This window comes from Triplophysa rosa, linkage group LG7 (assembly GCF_024868665.1).
Source record: "Triplophysa rosa linkage group LG7, Trosa_1v2, whole genome shotgun sequence".
Classification (NCBI taxonomy): Eukaryota; Metazoa; Chordata; class Actinopteri; order Cypriniformes; family Nemacheilidae; genus Triplophysa; species Triplophysa rosa.
Genome location: NC_079896.1, coordinates 10927442 through 10945551, shown reverse-complemented (window position 1 = coordinate 10945551; position 18110 = coordinate 10927442). Strand labels below are relative to the sequence as shown.

The window sequence follows — 18110 nt, the reverse complement described above, 5'->3', positions numbered from 1 at the left end:
ATCCGCCAGCCACGGCTCACGGACCGTTCACACCTCGTTTCGCTCGTCTGACCGTTCCCCCAAAAAGACGGTCCGCCGTCTTATTCCTCAATCACGTATTCGGACACGATGCGTGATGATGAGATGTCTCTTGCAGCATCGGGGGGTGACGTACTGCCATCCGACTCCGACGATTCCTCGGGCTCCCTCCCTCGGGGGGTCGAGCCCAGGAAAAAGCGGATGTCGAAATGTCAGCCATGCTTTCCCGGGCCGCCGTGAGTGTTGGGTTGCAGTGCCCGCACTGCCTCTCCCGGCGCTCGCGGCTGGCTACATGGCGCCTCGGGTTTGAGCGCGGCTCCAAGCCGCGCCCGCCCCCAGTGCCGTGTTTACCGGAAGTGCATGAGGAACTTTGCAAGACCTGGAACGCCCCTTCCGGCACGTTTCACGTCAAACAAAGTTCTGTCACCCTCTCTTCCCTCGAGGTTGAGACAGCTGGAGGATGCGTCGGTGTCCCCAGGTGGAGTTGCCGCCGCGGTGCACTCGTGCCCGTAGGTGGCGGCCACCGGGGGGGGCTCGACCTAGACTCCCGTCCAAAGCATGTGGTGTCTCGGCATCTCTGGTGTCGAGAGCTTACATTGCGGCGGACCAAGCTGCCTCCTCTCTCCACGCTATGGCTCCTGCCAGGCCAGGGCGTTGAGAGAGCTCCACGAGGGTAAGACCGACCCAGCGCTTATGCAGGAACTCCGCGCCGTCACCGACCTCGCTCTACGGGCGACCAAGGTGACCACGGGGGCCCTGGGTCGGACGATGTCCACACTTGTGGTCCATGAGAAACTCCTCTGGCCGATACTTGCGCAGATGAGTAACGCTGAGAAGGTCCGCTTTCTCGACGTACCCGTCTCGCAAGGGGGGGCTGGTTGGTGTTACTGCGGAGGGTTCTCGACAGTAAAAAGCAGTCCTCCGTGCCGCAACTCGGCCGCCTCGGCCGTCGAGTCCCGTGCACTGTCTGCTTCCCAGCAGCCCTGGTCCTCTTCAACGCCCTCCAGTGACCTGGAGGAGACAGCGAAGAGGAGACCATCGCCCCATCAGCAGCCGCGGGCAGCGGCTGTCATGGGATCACCTCAGGGGGATCGAGGCTACCATTGGGCCCGACCCCAGCCACAGCGCTGGTAGGTCGGATAGGGACGGTTCCTGCCCCGTCCCTCCATCTGCTGGCCCCCTCTGGGGGGCTGGCGCCCACTTACTCTCAAAAAGGAGAGTTTCCTCTCTCTCTGGGTTATCACAGCCGCTCTCACCCTCTGCACGACGGTGAACGGCAAACTCGACGTTGCGTCATGGCGAAGCGCAATGTCGAGTATAAACACCAGCCCTCAGCACTCTCAGTCAGACAGTGCGTTGAGCTGCGCAGTCGCCAGGCAGGAAAAACAGCAGAGCCGATCTCCTCCCCGGGGGACCTCCCCCGGCAAGGAATCCGTACTGCTAGCCATCGAACCACCCTCCGGGGGGACGATGAAAAAGATCGTACCTTTAGTCCCCGTCTCATTTCTGGGAGCCTGTCCGGCTTCCCAGACTGTCAGGCTGGCTAGGGAAGACGATCCGTCTCGGCTACGCGATCCAGTCGCCTCACGCCCGTCAAGTTTCAGGGCATCCGATATACCTCAGTCAGAGGCTAGGATGTTCCCGTACTTCGGGCCGAGGTCGCCACCCTTCTGGTGAAGGGAGTGATCGAGCCCGTCTCACCAGCCGAGATGTTCAACGGGTTTTACAGCCTGTACTTCATTGTCCCCAAGAAAGGCGGAGGGTTGCGCCCTATCTTGGGTCTGTGTGTTCTGAACAGGCACCTACACAATAGCTGCCTTTCAGGTTGATCACGCAGAAGCGCATCCTGACGTCCGTCAGGTGTCAGGACTGGTTCATGGCAATCGACCTGAAGGACGTGTACTTCATGTCTCGATCCTCCCTCGACATCGGCCGTTCCGACGGTTCGCGTTCGAGGGATGGGCATATCAGTACAGGGTCCTCCCCTTCGGTCTGTCCCTGTCTCCACGATTCTTTACGAAGGTCGTGGAAGCCGCCCTCCTTCCCCTTAGGGAAGGAGGTGTGCGGGTACTAAACTATCTCGACGACTGGCTCAGTTTGGCGCACTCTCGAGATCTGTTGTGTACACACAGGGACCTGGTGCTCCGGCACCTAGATTGGTGGGGCTACAGGAGCAAGCTCTCCCCGGTGCAGAGCGTCCTCTTTCTCGGTATGGAACTCGACTCTGTCCTCATGAGCGGCCCCGCTCACCCCCCGCGGGGGGCGCGAGACCCGCGACGAGGAAGCCCGCACCCACGCAGCCTCCCAGAGGCAGTGCGACTGACTAGCGCGCCCGATCAGTGTTGAACTGCCTGAAGCTCTCAGACAGTCAACGGTCCCCCTGAAACAATTTCAGGCTCCTGGGATACATGGCATTCTCGGCGGGGGAGGACCCCCTCGGGTCGATGCACATACGACCGCTCCAACACTGGCTACAGAGTCAAGTTCCTTGGAGAGCGGCACACCGGCAGCAGGCGTACGGTCATCACGCTTTTCTGCCGACACACCCTAACCCCATGGTCTCCATGACCTTCTTGCGGACAGGGGTCCCCTTTCGGATGCCTCCCTGCAGGGTTGGGGTGCCGTGTGCAACGGGCAAGCAGTGTCGGGGCGGTGGACGGGCCCCCGCCTGCGTTGGCATTTCAACAGCCTAGAGTTGTTGGTTGTGCTACTTGCATTGAGGAGGCTACTACCTCTCGTGCAGGGCAAGCACGTGCTGGTCCGGTCGGACAGCACACCTGCTGTGGCGTAAATCATTGGATTCGCTCACGGCAACTAACATGACTCGCCCGGCGCCTCCTCCTCTGGAGTCAGCAGGTGATCAGTTCCCTGCGAGCCACACACATCCCAGGCGTCGTGAACCAGACAGCCGATGCGCTCTCTCGTCAGTCGACGCCTCGCGGAGAGTGGCGACTCCATCCCCGCGCAGCCGGCTCATTTGGGAGAGGTTCGGCCAGGCACAGGTGGTCCTGTTGCCTCCCCGGACTCCACCCATTGTCCGCTTTGGTACTCCCTGTCCGAGGCAACCCTTGGCACGGATGCCCTTGCGCACAGCTGGCCGCGGGACAAGCGGAAGTACGCTTCCCCCCAGTGAGCCTCAGTGCACAGGTCCTGTGCAAGGCCAGGGAAGAGGAGCATCAAGTGGTACTAGTTACGCCCCTTTTGGCCTAACCAGGACTTGGTTCTCGGAGCTAAGGCTCTGACAACAACTCCCCCCTGGCCGCTCCCCCTGGTGGACTGCTTCCCCAGGGGAAGAGGCACGTTACGGCATCCCAGGCAAAACCTGCTCTCCATGTCTTGATGGGACGAGGAGATCCTGAGTGACCCACCCCCGGTCTGGTTGGGACGTCACTCAGGCTAGGGCTTCAGCCACTGGGCGGCTATACGCCCATAGGTGGCCCCTCTTCTCATCCTGGGGCTCTTCTCGGCGAGAAGACCCACGGAGTTGCTCGGTCGGGTACGAGCTGTCCCTTCCTCAAGAGAGACTGGGGAGTAACCTCTCCCCCTCCACACTGGGAATGTATGTAGCCGCTATGGCCGCTCATCATGACCCAAGTGCTGGGTAGCCTCTGGGACAGCACGACCTGGTCATTAGGTTCCTAAGGGGCGCGAGAGGGTGACCACCTTATCTGCGCCCCGTACCCTCTTGCGACCTAGGTGGCGGGCCTCAAGAGGCCCCGCCCCCTTCGAGCCTCTGCGGGTTGCCGCTCTTTCTCAGTCTTGATAAAGACGGCTTTCCGCATGGCGCTCACCTCCAAGAGGGTAGGGGATCTGCAAGCACCCTCCGTGTCCACAGATTGCCTAGAACTTAGGGCCAGGATTCTCACGTTATCTTGAGACCCCGCCCTGGCTACGTGCCCAAAGTTCCCACCACTCTCCCGAGAGACCAGGTGGTGAACCTGCAGGCGCTCCCCACCGGGGAGGAAGACCCAACCCCATCCGTGTTGTGTCCAGGACGCGCACTGCGCCTCTACTTGGACCACACGCAGAGCTTCAGAAGCTCTGAACAGCTCTTTGTCTGTTTTGGAGATCAGCAGAAGGGGAGGGCTGTCTCCAAACAGAGGCTGGCGCACTGGATCGTGGATGCCCTCGTTAGGGCATACCGATCTCATTTCGCCCCTGCCCGTTAGGAGTGAGCACACTCCTCATGGGCACTGGCTCAGGGCGCCGCTCTGGCAGGCATCTGCAGAGCTGGGGATAAACTAGTCAGAAGTTGATAGGTTCTCAAGAGCGAACCCCTATCTGTCGGCTCGACACAACGTCTCGTTCCCTCCATCAGGGAACTGAGGTTACATCCGTAACCAAGACGATATTATACTGTATAATAATATTCATTGTAAAATGTTTTTTTAAAAATTGATTATGTTACTAAAATTATTTTAAAAATGCATATTGCATATAATATACTGACAATATTTTTAAAGCTCTTGAGAAGGGTACAATGTTACATTTTAAATAATATGTATTCAGTACCTCAGCTTCTGGACTATGGAGTTTGCAATAGCAAGTTCATGAGTATGGTCTGCCAAAAAAAGCAGCACGGATGATAAATGCGTGACAAATGAAGAAACCAAACAATACTTTATATTATAACATTTATGTGGCAAAGTCACACCATGACCAAAGACAGATTACAAACGTTATAGAATCTTATCAACACACACAGATGTGGAGCCTGTGGTTCATTTTATTTCCTCCGAGGGTAATAGCCCAGACGGAATAATTAGATCTTCCAGCCCTGTAGATCAATGCTTCCCGAGCACAGTTTAAGTTAGAGAGAACATCTGTGTGCCAGGGGCAAAGTCCTCCCTGGAGGTACAGCAAATAGAATCACAGACACATGCCCCCCTATCAAAGCTACACTGTTATCATGAAAGAAACCATTCAGGTAGAAGTTCAGGTTCATTACAGCGTCAAGAGGGAATTACTACACTGTATTAATATGAATTTAGCCTCTAATACTGGACAACGTGCGAAGTCAATTTTATGGCCATCTATTCCAAATAATTTTGTCAAATAAAAATCTTAAACCAACATTAACATTTATTCATTTGGCAGACGGTTTTATCCAAAGCGACTTACAAGTAGGAGAGTATATAAACATTTTGTCAACACGCTAAACAGTACCGTTAGTTTACAAGGCCATGCTACTAGGAGGATTAAAGCTGGAGTAAGCAAAGGAGAGAATGAACAACAAGATATATATATACAGTACATATACACTCACCTAAAGGATTATTAGGAACACCTGTTCAATTTCTCATTAATGCAATTATCTAATCAACCAATCACATGGCAGTTGCTTCAATGCATTTAGGGGTGTGGTCCTGGTCAAGACAATCTCCTGAACTCCAAACTGAATGTCAGAATGGGAAAGAAAGGTGATTTAAGCAATTTTGAGCGTGGCATGGTTGTTGGTGCCAGACGGGCCGGTCTGAGTATTTCACAATCTGCTCAGTTACTGGGATTTTCACGCACAACCATTTCTAGGGTTTACAAAGAATGGTGTGAAAAGGGAAAAACATCCAGTATGCGGCAGTCCTGTGGGCGAAAATGCCTTGTTGATGCTAGAGGTCAGAGGAGAATGGGCCGACTGATTCAAGCTGATAGAAGAGCAACTTTGACTGAAATAACCACTCGTTACAACCGAGGTATGCAGCAAAGCATTTGTGAAGCCACAACACGCACAACCTTGAGGCAGATGGGCTACAACAGCAGAAGACCCCACCGGGTACCACTCATCTCCACTACAAATAGGAAAAAGAGGCTACAATTTGCACGAGCTCACCAAAATTGGACAGTTGAAGACTGGAAAAATGTTGCCTGGTCTGATGAGTCTCGATTTCTGTTGAGACATTCAAATGGTAGAGTCAGAATTTGGCGTAAACAGAATGAGAACATGGATCCATCATGCCTTGTTACCACTGTGCAGGCTGGTGGTGGTGGTGTAATGGTGTGGGGGATGTTTTCTTGGCACACTTTAGGCCCCTTAGTGCCAATTGGGCATCGTTTAAATGCCACGGCCTACCTGAGCATTGTTTCTGACCATGTCCATCCCTTTATGACCACCATGTACCCATCCTCTAATGGCTACTTCCAGCAGGATAATGCACCATGTCACAAAGCTCGAATCATTTCAAATTGGTTTCTTGAACATGACAATGAGTTCACTGTACTAGAATGGCCCCCACAGTCACCAGATCTCAACCCGATAGAACATCTTTGGGATGTGGTGGAACGGGAGCTTCGTGCCCTGGATGTGCATCCCACAAATCTCCATCAACTGCAAGATGCTATCCTATCAATATGGGCCAACATTTCTAAAGAATGCTTTCAGCACCTTGTTGAATCAATGCCACGTAGAATTAAGGCAGTTCTGAAGGCGAAAGGGGGTCAAACACCGTATTAGTATGGTGTTCCTAATAATCCTTTAGGTGAGTGTATATATATATATATATTATTCATTTTTTTAGACACAAGACAGACAGTTATTGGTCAGTCAAATAAATGCGGAACATTTGATTTTTTTTAAGTTGTGAAGGATGCTGCAGTTCAGGTGGAGGCTGGCAGTTCATTCCACAAACGAATGAGTAACGTTTTTTGCGATTTGGTGCCCCGCTGTGATGGAACAACCAGGCGTCGCACATTTTCAGACCGAAGGTGACGGGAGGGGATGTAGACCTGAAGCAGCGAGTTAAGGTAAAGGGGCGAATTTGACGTTATCTTTCTGAAGGCAGTGTCAGCAATTTAAACTTGATGTGGACGGCAACTGTCAGACAAAGTACCCATGTAACACCCCTCCTGATTTCACTTCACTGGCTGCCAGTTGCCGCCTGCATCAAGATCTCTGACACTTGCCTTCAGAACGATAACTGCAATTTCGCCCCTTTACCTTAACTCACTGCTCCAGGTACACATCCCCTCCCATCATCTTTGTTCTGAAAATGAGCATTGCCTGATATTCAATTACAGCGAGGCACCAAATCACTTGCAAAAACCTTTACTCATTCGGTTCCCCTGTGGTGGAATGAACTGCCGGCCTCCACCCGAAGTGCAGCATCCTTCACAACTTTCAAAAAACAACTCAAAACATACCTGTTCCACATTTATTTAACTAACCAATAACTGTCTATGTCTTGTGTCTAATTTAAAAAAATCTTGTTGTTCATTCTCCTCCTTGCTCCAGTTTTAATCCTCCTAGTAGCATGGCCTTGTAAACTAACGGTACTGTTTAGCGTGTTGACAAAATGTTATATGCTCTCCTACTTGTAAGTCGCTTGACTCGCTTGGGATAAAAGCGTCTGCCAAATGAATAGAAGTAAATGTAAATACAACCTGAGGGGGTATTACACACAAACATCATACAAGCCCTCTCAACATCACTTTTGGCCACTGCTACTGTATATACCTGTGCTGCTAACACCTGGCTTTTTCCCTCAACATCATAAATGTTGTCATTTTACCAGAATGGTACTGTACCAGTAGATGTTTGTCTCTTATGGTTTACCAACACCCATCAAGAATCCATGATGTACTTTTCTTCAAAGACACATCTAAACACACACACAGTTTTTAAAGATGTGCTATAGGCGTATTATAATCATTTTCTAATATAGTCGTTTTCTAAATAGTAGTGCCAGGAATCATCAAAGTCCTGCCCTTTACCAATAATAAGATGATGTTGTATTCCCGTACAAGCCCACAGTCATTGAGTTTCAGGGTTAATTCACAGCACTTCGTGACCATTAGAGTTGACATCAACCTCGAGCAGGAGATTTACACTCTGCTGTCAATGTGCGTAGTCTTTTTCTCTCTCACATATTGCCAGGAAACAAGCTGGAAATCTTAGTGGGTTAGGGGTTTTCCGGCATTTTGGGATTTTAATGGATTTACAAAATTTCCATAATTTGTATTTGGTTTAACATATAATAGTTGTATGTTGTACAATATTTTTACTTATTAAATGTATGGCTCTGTGGACTGCCTATTTCTGATAACGATTCCATGCTTTTTAAAGGCATAGTTTGCCAGAAATCATAATTTGTGATTATGTCTGTAAAATCCAGGCTAAAGTCTCAAAATCGAATTATTAGATAAGAAACATCACAGTCATAGCCATAAAATCACAAAAATAGGCATTGTGTGTTTTTTGCTGTAAATGATAGATTATATGAGGAATTCTCATTTATAACACTGAAATGGATTGATTATTTTATTGACCCTTTTTACTACAAAAAAATGAAAGTGGGCTCCTAAAGATGGTCTTACTGTCACGGATTGGCAGAAGAACCCAAATGCAGGCAGCAGTGAAGGGGTTAACAAAGAATATATTTATTAAACAAATAGACAAAACAAAAACCCACGATGGGGTAAATCAAGAAAACAGGAAAAACTCAAACAGACCATAGACTGACTAAAACTGGACTAAACTCAGAAACACTTGACAAACTATAACAAACCACTAAAAGACTTACTTGACAAGACTCAGAATTTTAACCAGCACACATGGGACCAACAGAAACAAGAACAACGAACGAGCACAGGACAAAGAAACAAGAGGGTATATATAGGGAAGACAAACCAGGGATAATGACACGGGACAGGTGTGGGTAATTAAACACTCAGGGGAAGATGACAAGGAAACGAGAGGAATGGGGCCAATGACAAGACACTGGAGAGAACGTATATATATGTTTCTCTCCACACATAACCTAAGGACTCTGCCCCGATCCCATCACACGACTAGAATTTCATAAACAAGACGGTGGGACCGTGACACTTACTCAGTTAATATTAACTGTATATTTTCACAAAATGTACAGTTAATATTAACTGTATATTTTCACAAAATGTACTTTATGTTATGTTGATTGATTTTTGTATAGAGAGCCAATAAAAGTTAAAACAATGACTTCAGCTGGGGTTTCACAGGCAGGATCACATTTATTCATCCCATGTCACTCAAAACTGCATATGACTCTTACGTCTGGAACACAAAAGAAGACATTTTGAGAATGTCTCAGTTTGTCCACAAAATGAAAGTCAATGGGGTCCAATGTTGTTCGATTGTCAACATTCTTCGAAAAATCTTCTATATTTTGTGTTCTGCAGAAGAAGGCCATATAGTACAGGTTTGGGATGAAATGGTGGTGAGTAAATGGTGAAGGGTGAAACTTTTTCTCTCTTTAAACACAATGAACTATTAAATTAAACCATTTTCAGCTTTATTTTCATTTTTGTATTTATCCTGCTATATTGCTATGTGAGTCAATTGCTCTAAAATTGAAAGAATCACCTTAAACACACAATATGGCCATGAATTATGGATAAACAACAAAATGAGCAACATTCCAGAAAACAATTATCCTTTGTTCAAGGTTAGTGTAACAGAAATAAATCATTCTTATCAAGAATTCTGTCATTTGAAGGGCACAGAACTCATGGTCTAAAGAAGAAGGCTTGCAAAATAATAATTTTACAGCGATAGTACCATAAATGTGACTGTACACTGTCAGAAAGATATACAAAAGCTGTCACTTGGACGGTACCCTTTTAAAAAGTACATATTAAGTACAACTAGTACATATTAAGAACTTCCCAGTGAAAACTTTTGTACCTTTTTCCTGACGGTAATGCTGTGATGTGTGTCTCCTTTTATTTTGTCTTCTTTTTATTATAAAAACAGGATGGTTTCCCACATACAATATCCTGAAAAATCCACAATGGAAAAATAATATAGCCCTTATAAAAGTGATTTATGCAGTTTGATCATTATAAAGTATGAAAACTCTTCCATTCATTTTAACATTAAACTCAGTAGAGGCATGTGTGTAATTTGCGGGTGGGACATGTCCCCACCACTTTTTGGGCAAATTTAAGAAATGGTTGCGGAAGGTGTGTATTGTTTAGGGGCCATTATCATCTAAAACTCGTGGAAAACGCAGGATGGATGCACCGCTTTCTCACCATCTCCTGTTGCTCACACTCGTAAATTATATTTGTGCAAGACAGAGAGCCGCGACTTCAGAAACGCAGCCAGTATAAAAATGCATGCTTCATCCGCACTCGCGGTGCTTGCTTGTGCATCCAGTGTCCAAGCCCAAAAACGTGGCTACACATAGGCTACTAATGAACAAGTGACATTTTTAGTCATATATAGTAATAAACTGTTTTTAAGTGTAAGGCACCGCAACCACATAGGCTACTGTGAGGGCTGGAATAGAAAAGAGGAGTAGCCAATGGACGGACCGCCTACTATGATAAATGAAGAGTTCCAAACAGTGGCGGCTGGCCAATAGAGGGCGCTAGGGCGCCGCCCTCCCTGAGCTACACACAGAAAACAATTAGATATTTTTTTTAAACGTACATTTGCGTAATGTAATGTTATAGATTATCATCTGTGGAAAATATATGCTTTCATCATCAAAATATGGCCTCTCTGCCTGTCTGCGAGTCTCAATTTCAGCTGAGGGGCGATCGAGAAATCGCCCACAGGAGGCGGGTCTTTGTAGAATTTAGTCAAATCCTGATTCAAGAGAGACATACAGTATTTAAGACGTGACATAAAATGTACCCAATCAGCGTCCAAAAATCTTATCTGAAATGGGCGATTTTTCTGTCGCGCCAAACTGCTAAAATCAGGGCTGGCCTGTAGTGGCGCAATTTCTAATTGTGTGACAATGGTGGGCTCAGGTAATTCCGGACACGAACCTAACCCTGTAAAATCCCTACTCCGATGAACGTTTGAGAAGAGAATTTTGGCAGAAAAACTGAAGGTAAAGGAGCTGGGTCCAGATCAGCCTGACCTCTTAATCAGACAGCAGACAAGCAAAAAAGGGAAGAAGTACAGGCGAAACTTCTCTTCCCGTCGGTACACGGAATAAACAGGTAACTAGATGTTCTTTAACTTTGTTGGTTGCTGAAATTGTTTGCTGTGCCAGTGTTGTGCCGAATTTGGACTCCCCGCCAGATTACGACTGCCCTCGTTGATTTTGCTGGGGATTGGCTAATCCTAACCCCTCCCCCACACCTAATCCTAACACCTAGGGGCGGTTTCCCGGACAAGGATTATTTTAAATCAGGACTAAGGTTTAGTTAAATTAGGATATTTAAGTAAATCTAAAAAACTTATTTTACAAACAACTTTACAGGCTTGCATCTTGAATCGCACTCATATATTTTAAGTGCAAGTTGTTTTCGATCAAGACACCTCTAACATTTAAATTAGTCTAGGACTAGGTTTAAGCACTGTTCGGGAAACCGCCCCATAATGTTTAGTGGGGAATGTACTGGATTACTTTTGTGTCAATAAAAATGAACGCAAACTTTTATAAAACGAACAAAAATATACAATGAGAAAGAAAAAAAAAAACACTTTGATAAACTCAATTGCAAGAATGTGACATGATTTTCAAATAAACTGCTATTTTTTTAACAATTTTCTAAATTTCGTTTTTGCCAATTATAGTTTTGAATTCGCTGCTAGATTTTTCATTTGCGCTTTTCGAGTTTTCGTTTACGCTTCTCAAGTTTTCGTTCGCCTTTGTGGCACAAATCTCACGTGTGGGCGGGATTTATGGCCACTTTACTCTCATTGGTTAGTGAGATTTGGATTGACAGCTCCCTGACCAGGAAGTCGATACTGAAGACAGTGCAGTGGATTAGAGAGCAATCTGTTTGTGGTTTTCTGTATTGTATTGTTTTAGTGTTTGTACTTAAATTACTTTATTATTTTGTTAGTATATTAGCAGGGTTGCCAACTTTCACCCACTTAAAAGTGGGACACGCTTCCAGGCTCTATCACGCCATAACAACAAGCCAACGTCGAGCAAATACAGGATAGCTAACCATATTCACATGCAACTTTACGTGGGTTTAGAGGCCGTCAAAACAGCAGACTATAATTTATAATTACAATGATATCAGGAAAACGAGATGCCTAGTGAGTTTTGAGGAGATATACAATAAAGTGTTATGCTTCCAGTTCATATTTATATTTTATAGATTATAATCGTGGTGGCATTTTATATATTGTTTATATCTTTAAATGTTTGTATATATTTTAAGAAGTCTCTGTTCTGTTTTTCTTTAACCTGTTTTATGTAGGTGTGTAAATACATAATGAAATTGTTATTTGCAAGAGGCAGACTAAATTAATAAAACATTCTAAAGGCCTCTAATTGTGTCACCTTATGAATTTGTTTTGTTGTAGCTTTAAAAAACATAAATGTCATTTGAATGTATTGGTACTGTTTTATGAGGTGTACTTTTTGTGAATGTAAAGAAAGGGGTATAATACTGTACATTCACCATGAGTTTAAAAAGAAAGATACAGTACTTGACTTATGAGTGGACTTAATTCTTTAAAAGGAGACTGTATGCAAGAGCGACATCGTCATCCTCCTCCTCAGCTGGACACAAGTCACCCTCAGGCACATTTATGTAACCGAGATAATAAAATCGCTAAAAGTTTCTCTGTACAGTAACTATGCAGCAATGTTTTCATTTAGCACGTTAATTTCTCACAACCCAATAATCTGTAACATGTCTTTATTGGATGTTATAATGCAAGTTGTTCTTTCCTTTTTAAGAAAATTATCTTAATAGACCATAAAATAATACCTGATAAAAAAATATAAAGCACACAATGAACGAGCTAAGTAAAGACACAATTGCTACTGTACAGGAATAAAACTTTTAGCGATTTTCTTTATTATCTGAATTACATTCATTTACCTGAGGGTGAGGAGGATGCTTGGATCCACACCGCGCATGACTTACCAACAGTGTTGGGTGTAACTAGTTACTAAGTAATTAGTTACTGTAATTTAATTACTTTTCCCTTGAAAAAGTAAAGTAAGGGATTACTCTTATTTTTCTGTAATTTAATTACAGTTACTTTTGATGTAATTAAACTAAATACTTTGTGTAATTTATGTGTGTTCAATAGTGGAATTGACAAAAATTCAAAGTCTAACTTTAAAATCCGTGCTTTAATGTATAATTCTCACATTTGTAATACTTTGGTCAGTTAATAAGAGTACTTTATGTAGTTTAATAATATTTATTTGCATGAATTAAAAGAGCCGTTTCATGTCTATACTTCAATCACTTAACTAATCAAGGTTGATGTAGGATATAGAAAGTAATTAGTAATAAGTAACTAAATACTTTTTGGAGAGAGTAATTTGTACAGTAAAGTAATTACACTATTTAATATGTAATTAGTAACTAGTAAATAATTACTTTTTCAGAGTAACTTACCCAACACGGCTTACCAACTTCAAATACCAATTACTAATATACTAACTAAATAAGAAAGTAGTTGTAAGTACAAACAATAAAGATAACAGCATGCAGATCGTTCTCTAAAATTCGTTGCACTGTACTGTCTTCAGTATCGACTTCCTTGTCAGGGAGCTATCAATCAAAAACTCAACTAGCCAATCAGCGTAAAGCGGCCATAAGTCCCGCCTATACATGAGATTTGTGCCAGAGAGGCGAACGAAAACTTGAGAAGCGTAAACGAAAAAATGAGATAACTCCGTTTTTAAATTTAGTTTTTAAATAAAATGTTTTTTTATTGTGCATTCCAGTTAATATCAATCAAACTGCAGCTGGTTTGTTTTTATTTAAGCCATAATAACAAAAAATACAGCTAACTAACACAATGAAACACAATAAAAACATGATAACATAATAAAAAACATGATTTTTGAAATATTTTAAAAACGGAGTTATCTCATTTTGGAACCAAACTCTTCAAATATCCCCGACAAGTTATTACAGAAACAATTTATTGAAGTATATTCATCTCTGTCCCCACCACTTTTCAAAACAAACTTACGCCACTGAGTAGAGGTGCCCTAAGGTAATATTGAGTGACAGTGTCGTAGAAGATGCTTTTAGCAAACCCCTGTTCCATTCAATTTCACCATTCCCATTTCCTGCTCTCAGAAGGCATCAATGCCGCCCCCCTGCCATCTCTATAAAGAAGTCTGAAAAAAGATTGTAGCGTGCTCCAGCCAAGGAGACTTCTCTGCAGTGGTGTAATTGCCCTTAGTGAGGCATATTATCTGTAAGAAGACAAAAGCTGTGCATGAAGAGAACAACAATCTTATTTTCCCCTCCGCATGTCTTCCTAATCTCTAAAAAATGGCTTTCATGCAGTCAGTGAATGCCTTACATCAGAGCACAGACGCAAAGATCTCAAAACCAAATGCTGCGGAAGTTCCCTCGTCCTTACACAAGCAGGTTTTATACTCTAAGTCAATATACTGCAAGTCATGATGGGCGAGAAGGGCCTTTTTTAACATCATTTGTTAAGGGTTCAAGGTGGGATTTCCCTCAGGTACTATCATTCTGGTATATTAAACCTTTATCAAGTTAGGCACGCCTGTCCTGTCTCTGATTCGGCTTTGCGGGTCAATGAAGCGTGACGTTGAAAGCCGAGTTATGACACAACAAACAATTGAAGCTTAATATACAGTGTGGTCCGGAGACTAAATTTATTACAAACGTTTTCATTAAAATTGTATCAGCAAAACAGTTTTTTAATTTCACAATTGTTTAGATTATTAGATTAGATTATTAGATTATTAATGTTATAAAAGCATGATTTAAGAATAAAAGATCATATTGTGTGCTTCTATGGAAAGTTAATGGCAGTGTCACAAATGAGTATAAATTTAAATACTGACCTAAATCCAAAATACTGTATCTTCATTTTATTTCATCCTAAAAAATAGTCTAAATTAAAAATTGTATCTAAAAATGTAATCTTGTATTTTAAATATTGGACCCCATTGTACAGTGTATAAAGTATATTTTGAACACTCAATGCACGCAGACATCTCCAGTTAATATGTCTAGTCCTTTCTGTGACTATCAAAAACCCCAAACTAATACTGAAACAGAACAAATTGTGCTGACACATGACTCAACGCTTCTTTTTTAAGATAGCTTTCTTTAAATTTAACTGTACATTGCATTGTGCTACCTAATCTTATTATCTGATCAACATCTCTGAGATATTTATTGATGTGTTTCATTCTAGCAATAACTATGTTCGTAGAGTGTGAGAAATATCGGATGAACCGGAACACCAAAATAAAAACATTTTAATTTAGTTTGACCAATAAACTCTCCTGTATCTCCTTTCGCAATCACATAAATCTACAGCTCAGTTTATTTGAGTGGAGGAGTGAACTGCATGATGATTGGCTGAGGCAAGCGATGACGCTATGCCTCCTGCTCTATATAAACTCTCCGTTCCCTTGTTGCAGACAGACTGCTGATATATTTTTCCTAGAGACCACACTGCGTAATGGATATTTACCTCCCTGCTGGTTTTAAAATGTGCCGAGGAATAGCAGAGCTGTCAAACACCTGCCTGGAAAGGTATGACGCTCATCCTGTCATTCAGAATTCATTGTCTTTTCTTTATAATTAAATGCAGTGTTATTTAAATAGCTAAACATAAAGCATGACAGCACTGAATCATATCAGTGAAGTGTTTAGTGTCATATCAGTGTTTTAAATCCTATTGCAGCAGTTTTATACAATGTATATATTAAGAATCTACTGTGTATTAAAGAAATGTTTTGCTAACATCAGGGCAAAAAGGATAAAGGCATGCGTGGGTGGCGTTCTGCAGAGGCAGGACTGGAACATCCTATGCTATTGCTACAAATATAGAAAACCAAGGTCAGTATTTACCTGCATTGTTTTATAACACATTTTTATTTCGTTACGCGTTGAACACAGCTAATGTGTTTCTCCTCTGACTGGCTGTCATCTTTGCAGGTTGACCTTGGAGGAATGTTTGTCGTGGAAAGAATCTCTTGGGAAGCTGCTATCAAACAAACGTAAGGAAGAACACAGCAGTTTAATTATTTCAGATTGATGTCACGGGATATGTAAAGCAAATTGTGTGAAATTAAATGGACTAAAGTGTCCTAGATGTAATGAGGTATAAAGCAGCTTTGGTAATGACATTAGAGCTAAAGGTGCCACAAAAAGAGCATCCGTGATTTGATTTAATTGAATTGAAATTGATGAATTGAAAGTGACCTATTAGTCAGATATGGTGACCTCTGCATTTAACCCATCCAGAGTAGTGAACACACGCACAGCAAGTGGTGAACACGCGTACACCCGGAGCAGTGGGCAGCTATCACTGTAGCGCCCGGGGAGCAAGTAGGGGTAAGGTGCCTTGCTCAAGGCACTCAGTCGTTGCTCAGTCCTTGCTCAGTCATTACCCGCCGGCCCTGGGAATCGAACCTGTCACCAACTGTCTAACCATTAGGCCACAACTGCCCACATATTGGTCTGATCTGCGTGGGGTACTTTAATCTGATGAGACACGTTACACAACTAATCCTTTCTCTCTAACCACATTTTTCTCTCTCTGTTGTAGATGGATTGTATGCTTTTAGAGCATTCCTAAAATCTGAATTTAGTGAAGAGAACCTTGCATTCTACCTGGCCTGTGAAGACTACAAAAACACAAAGTCAACCGCCAAGTTGCCATGCAAAGCCACGAGGATATATGAGGAGTTTATCGGAAGTGAAGCTCCCAGAGAGGTAAAGATTTGATGCATATCACTTTCACTTCACTGTTATTGTGGATATTTGAATTCACTTCCGGTTTACTTTCAGGTTAACATCGACTATGAGACTCGAGACATCACTCAAGCCAATCTGAATAGCCCCACCGCATCCTGCTTCGATATGGCTCAGTACCGCATCTACATTCTCATGGAAAAGGATTGTTACCCACGATTCCTCCGATCTGCCGCATACCGCAACCTGGTCAACCAACTCACGACAAAGAGCGCCAAGGCGAGAAGCAAAAAGGCCCCGACAACTCGAACGCCATGTGAGGAAGATAAACCAAAATGAAATAAGGCAGATTCAGGGGAAGTTGTTCTACAAAAGATGGAAGCTCAAACGAGAAAGGACCAGTGTGGATCCTAAAAAGGCTGTTTGTGGCAGGCTGAGAGCCCTGAGATGAAGCTAGATGGGTGTCATTTATGAATTGCATAAAGGACTGCATTCCAAGACCCCTTTAGTCAAAAAGAACCCCTTAGTCGAATAGAGGGAATGACAGGAACTGTGTCAGCAGCACATCTGAACTTTACTGAAGTATGCATTGGCCAGTGAGCACATAGCATACTTCAATCTGAAAAAGAAACGTACAGTATGTTGTGATGTTAAACGAATTACGCGTTTGACTATTTAATGTGTTAATTAATTTAATTTATTTGTCTTTTTTGTAAAAAAAATGGAATTTACAAAACAGTACTGCCAGTACCATGGTATTCAATTGCCATGTTATTTACTTGATACTCCAAAGTATTTCAAATAAAACCATGATATTGTCATCATGTAAAAGTAAACATGATATTACTATGGTACCTATGGTACCATATAAAAAAAACATACAGTGTGTAATTCCATGTTTTTTCTAAGTGACAATCTATACTGCTACAAGCCATCATTTTAGAATGTTCAAAGTTTGTGTGTAACTATTATTAAATGAATGTGAATAAAACTTTTTCATTAAAGGAATATGCTTTGACATCTTGTTTTGTCTTTTAAACTAGTTAAGCAAAAACAGCATAAAAGCAGGCTGATACACCCATGATTCATATTCAACACAATTCTAAATGGCCTATTTGTTCTTGTTAAATGCTTTTTTTGTTTTTCCCAAAGATTGAATCACAGACACTCCGCCATGAAGTAAACATGCTTGTTATGCACATGACAGGCCAGACTTAAGCGAGCTTGTGTTTCATATTTAACCATCAATGCCCACAAGCAACAAGCAGCCCGAAGTGTAGGTTTACACAGTCGCCAAGGCAACCGTTTGGGCCAAGTTTCCAAAGCGGTTCACATGATTCCCTCATCTCAAGCTATCTTTACTGCCAACAATACTGAGAAAGTGCATCACCCAATCAGAAAATGAAATACTTCAGAAAAGAGGAACTACATTCGATAAGGGGTTATCGTCTTTGAATGTGTGTTTGCTTATACATGATGGAATAAGTAAG

General features: G+C 43.4%; 1 protein-coding gene across 1 annotated transcript; it reads left to right on the top strand.

The window, feature by feature from the left end:
• Nucleotides 1-15325: 15325 nt before the first annotated feature.
• On the top strand, nucleotides 15326-17624 carry rgs16 (regulator of G protein signaling 16). The gene is made up of 5 exons (XM_057338015.1): nucleotides 15326-15456; nucleotides 15673-15762; nucleotides 15862-15923; nucleotides 16475-16641; nucleotides 16717-17624. Exons 1-5 carry the CDS (start codon nucleotides 15383-15385, stop codon nucleotides 16957-16959), a joined length of 636 nt encoding a protein of 211 aa, XP_057193998.1. The 5' UTR covers nucleotides 15326-15382; the 3' UTR covers nucleotides 16960-17624.
• The last annotated feature ends 486 nt before the right edge of the window (nucleotides 17625-18110 follow it).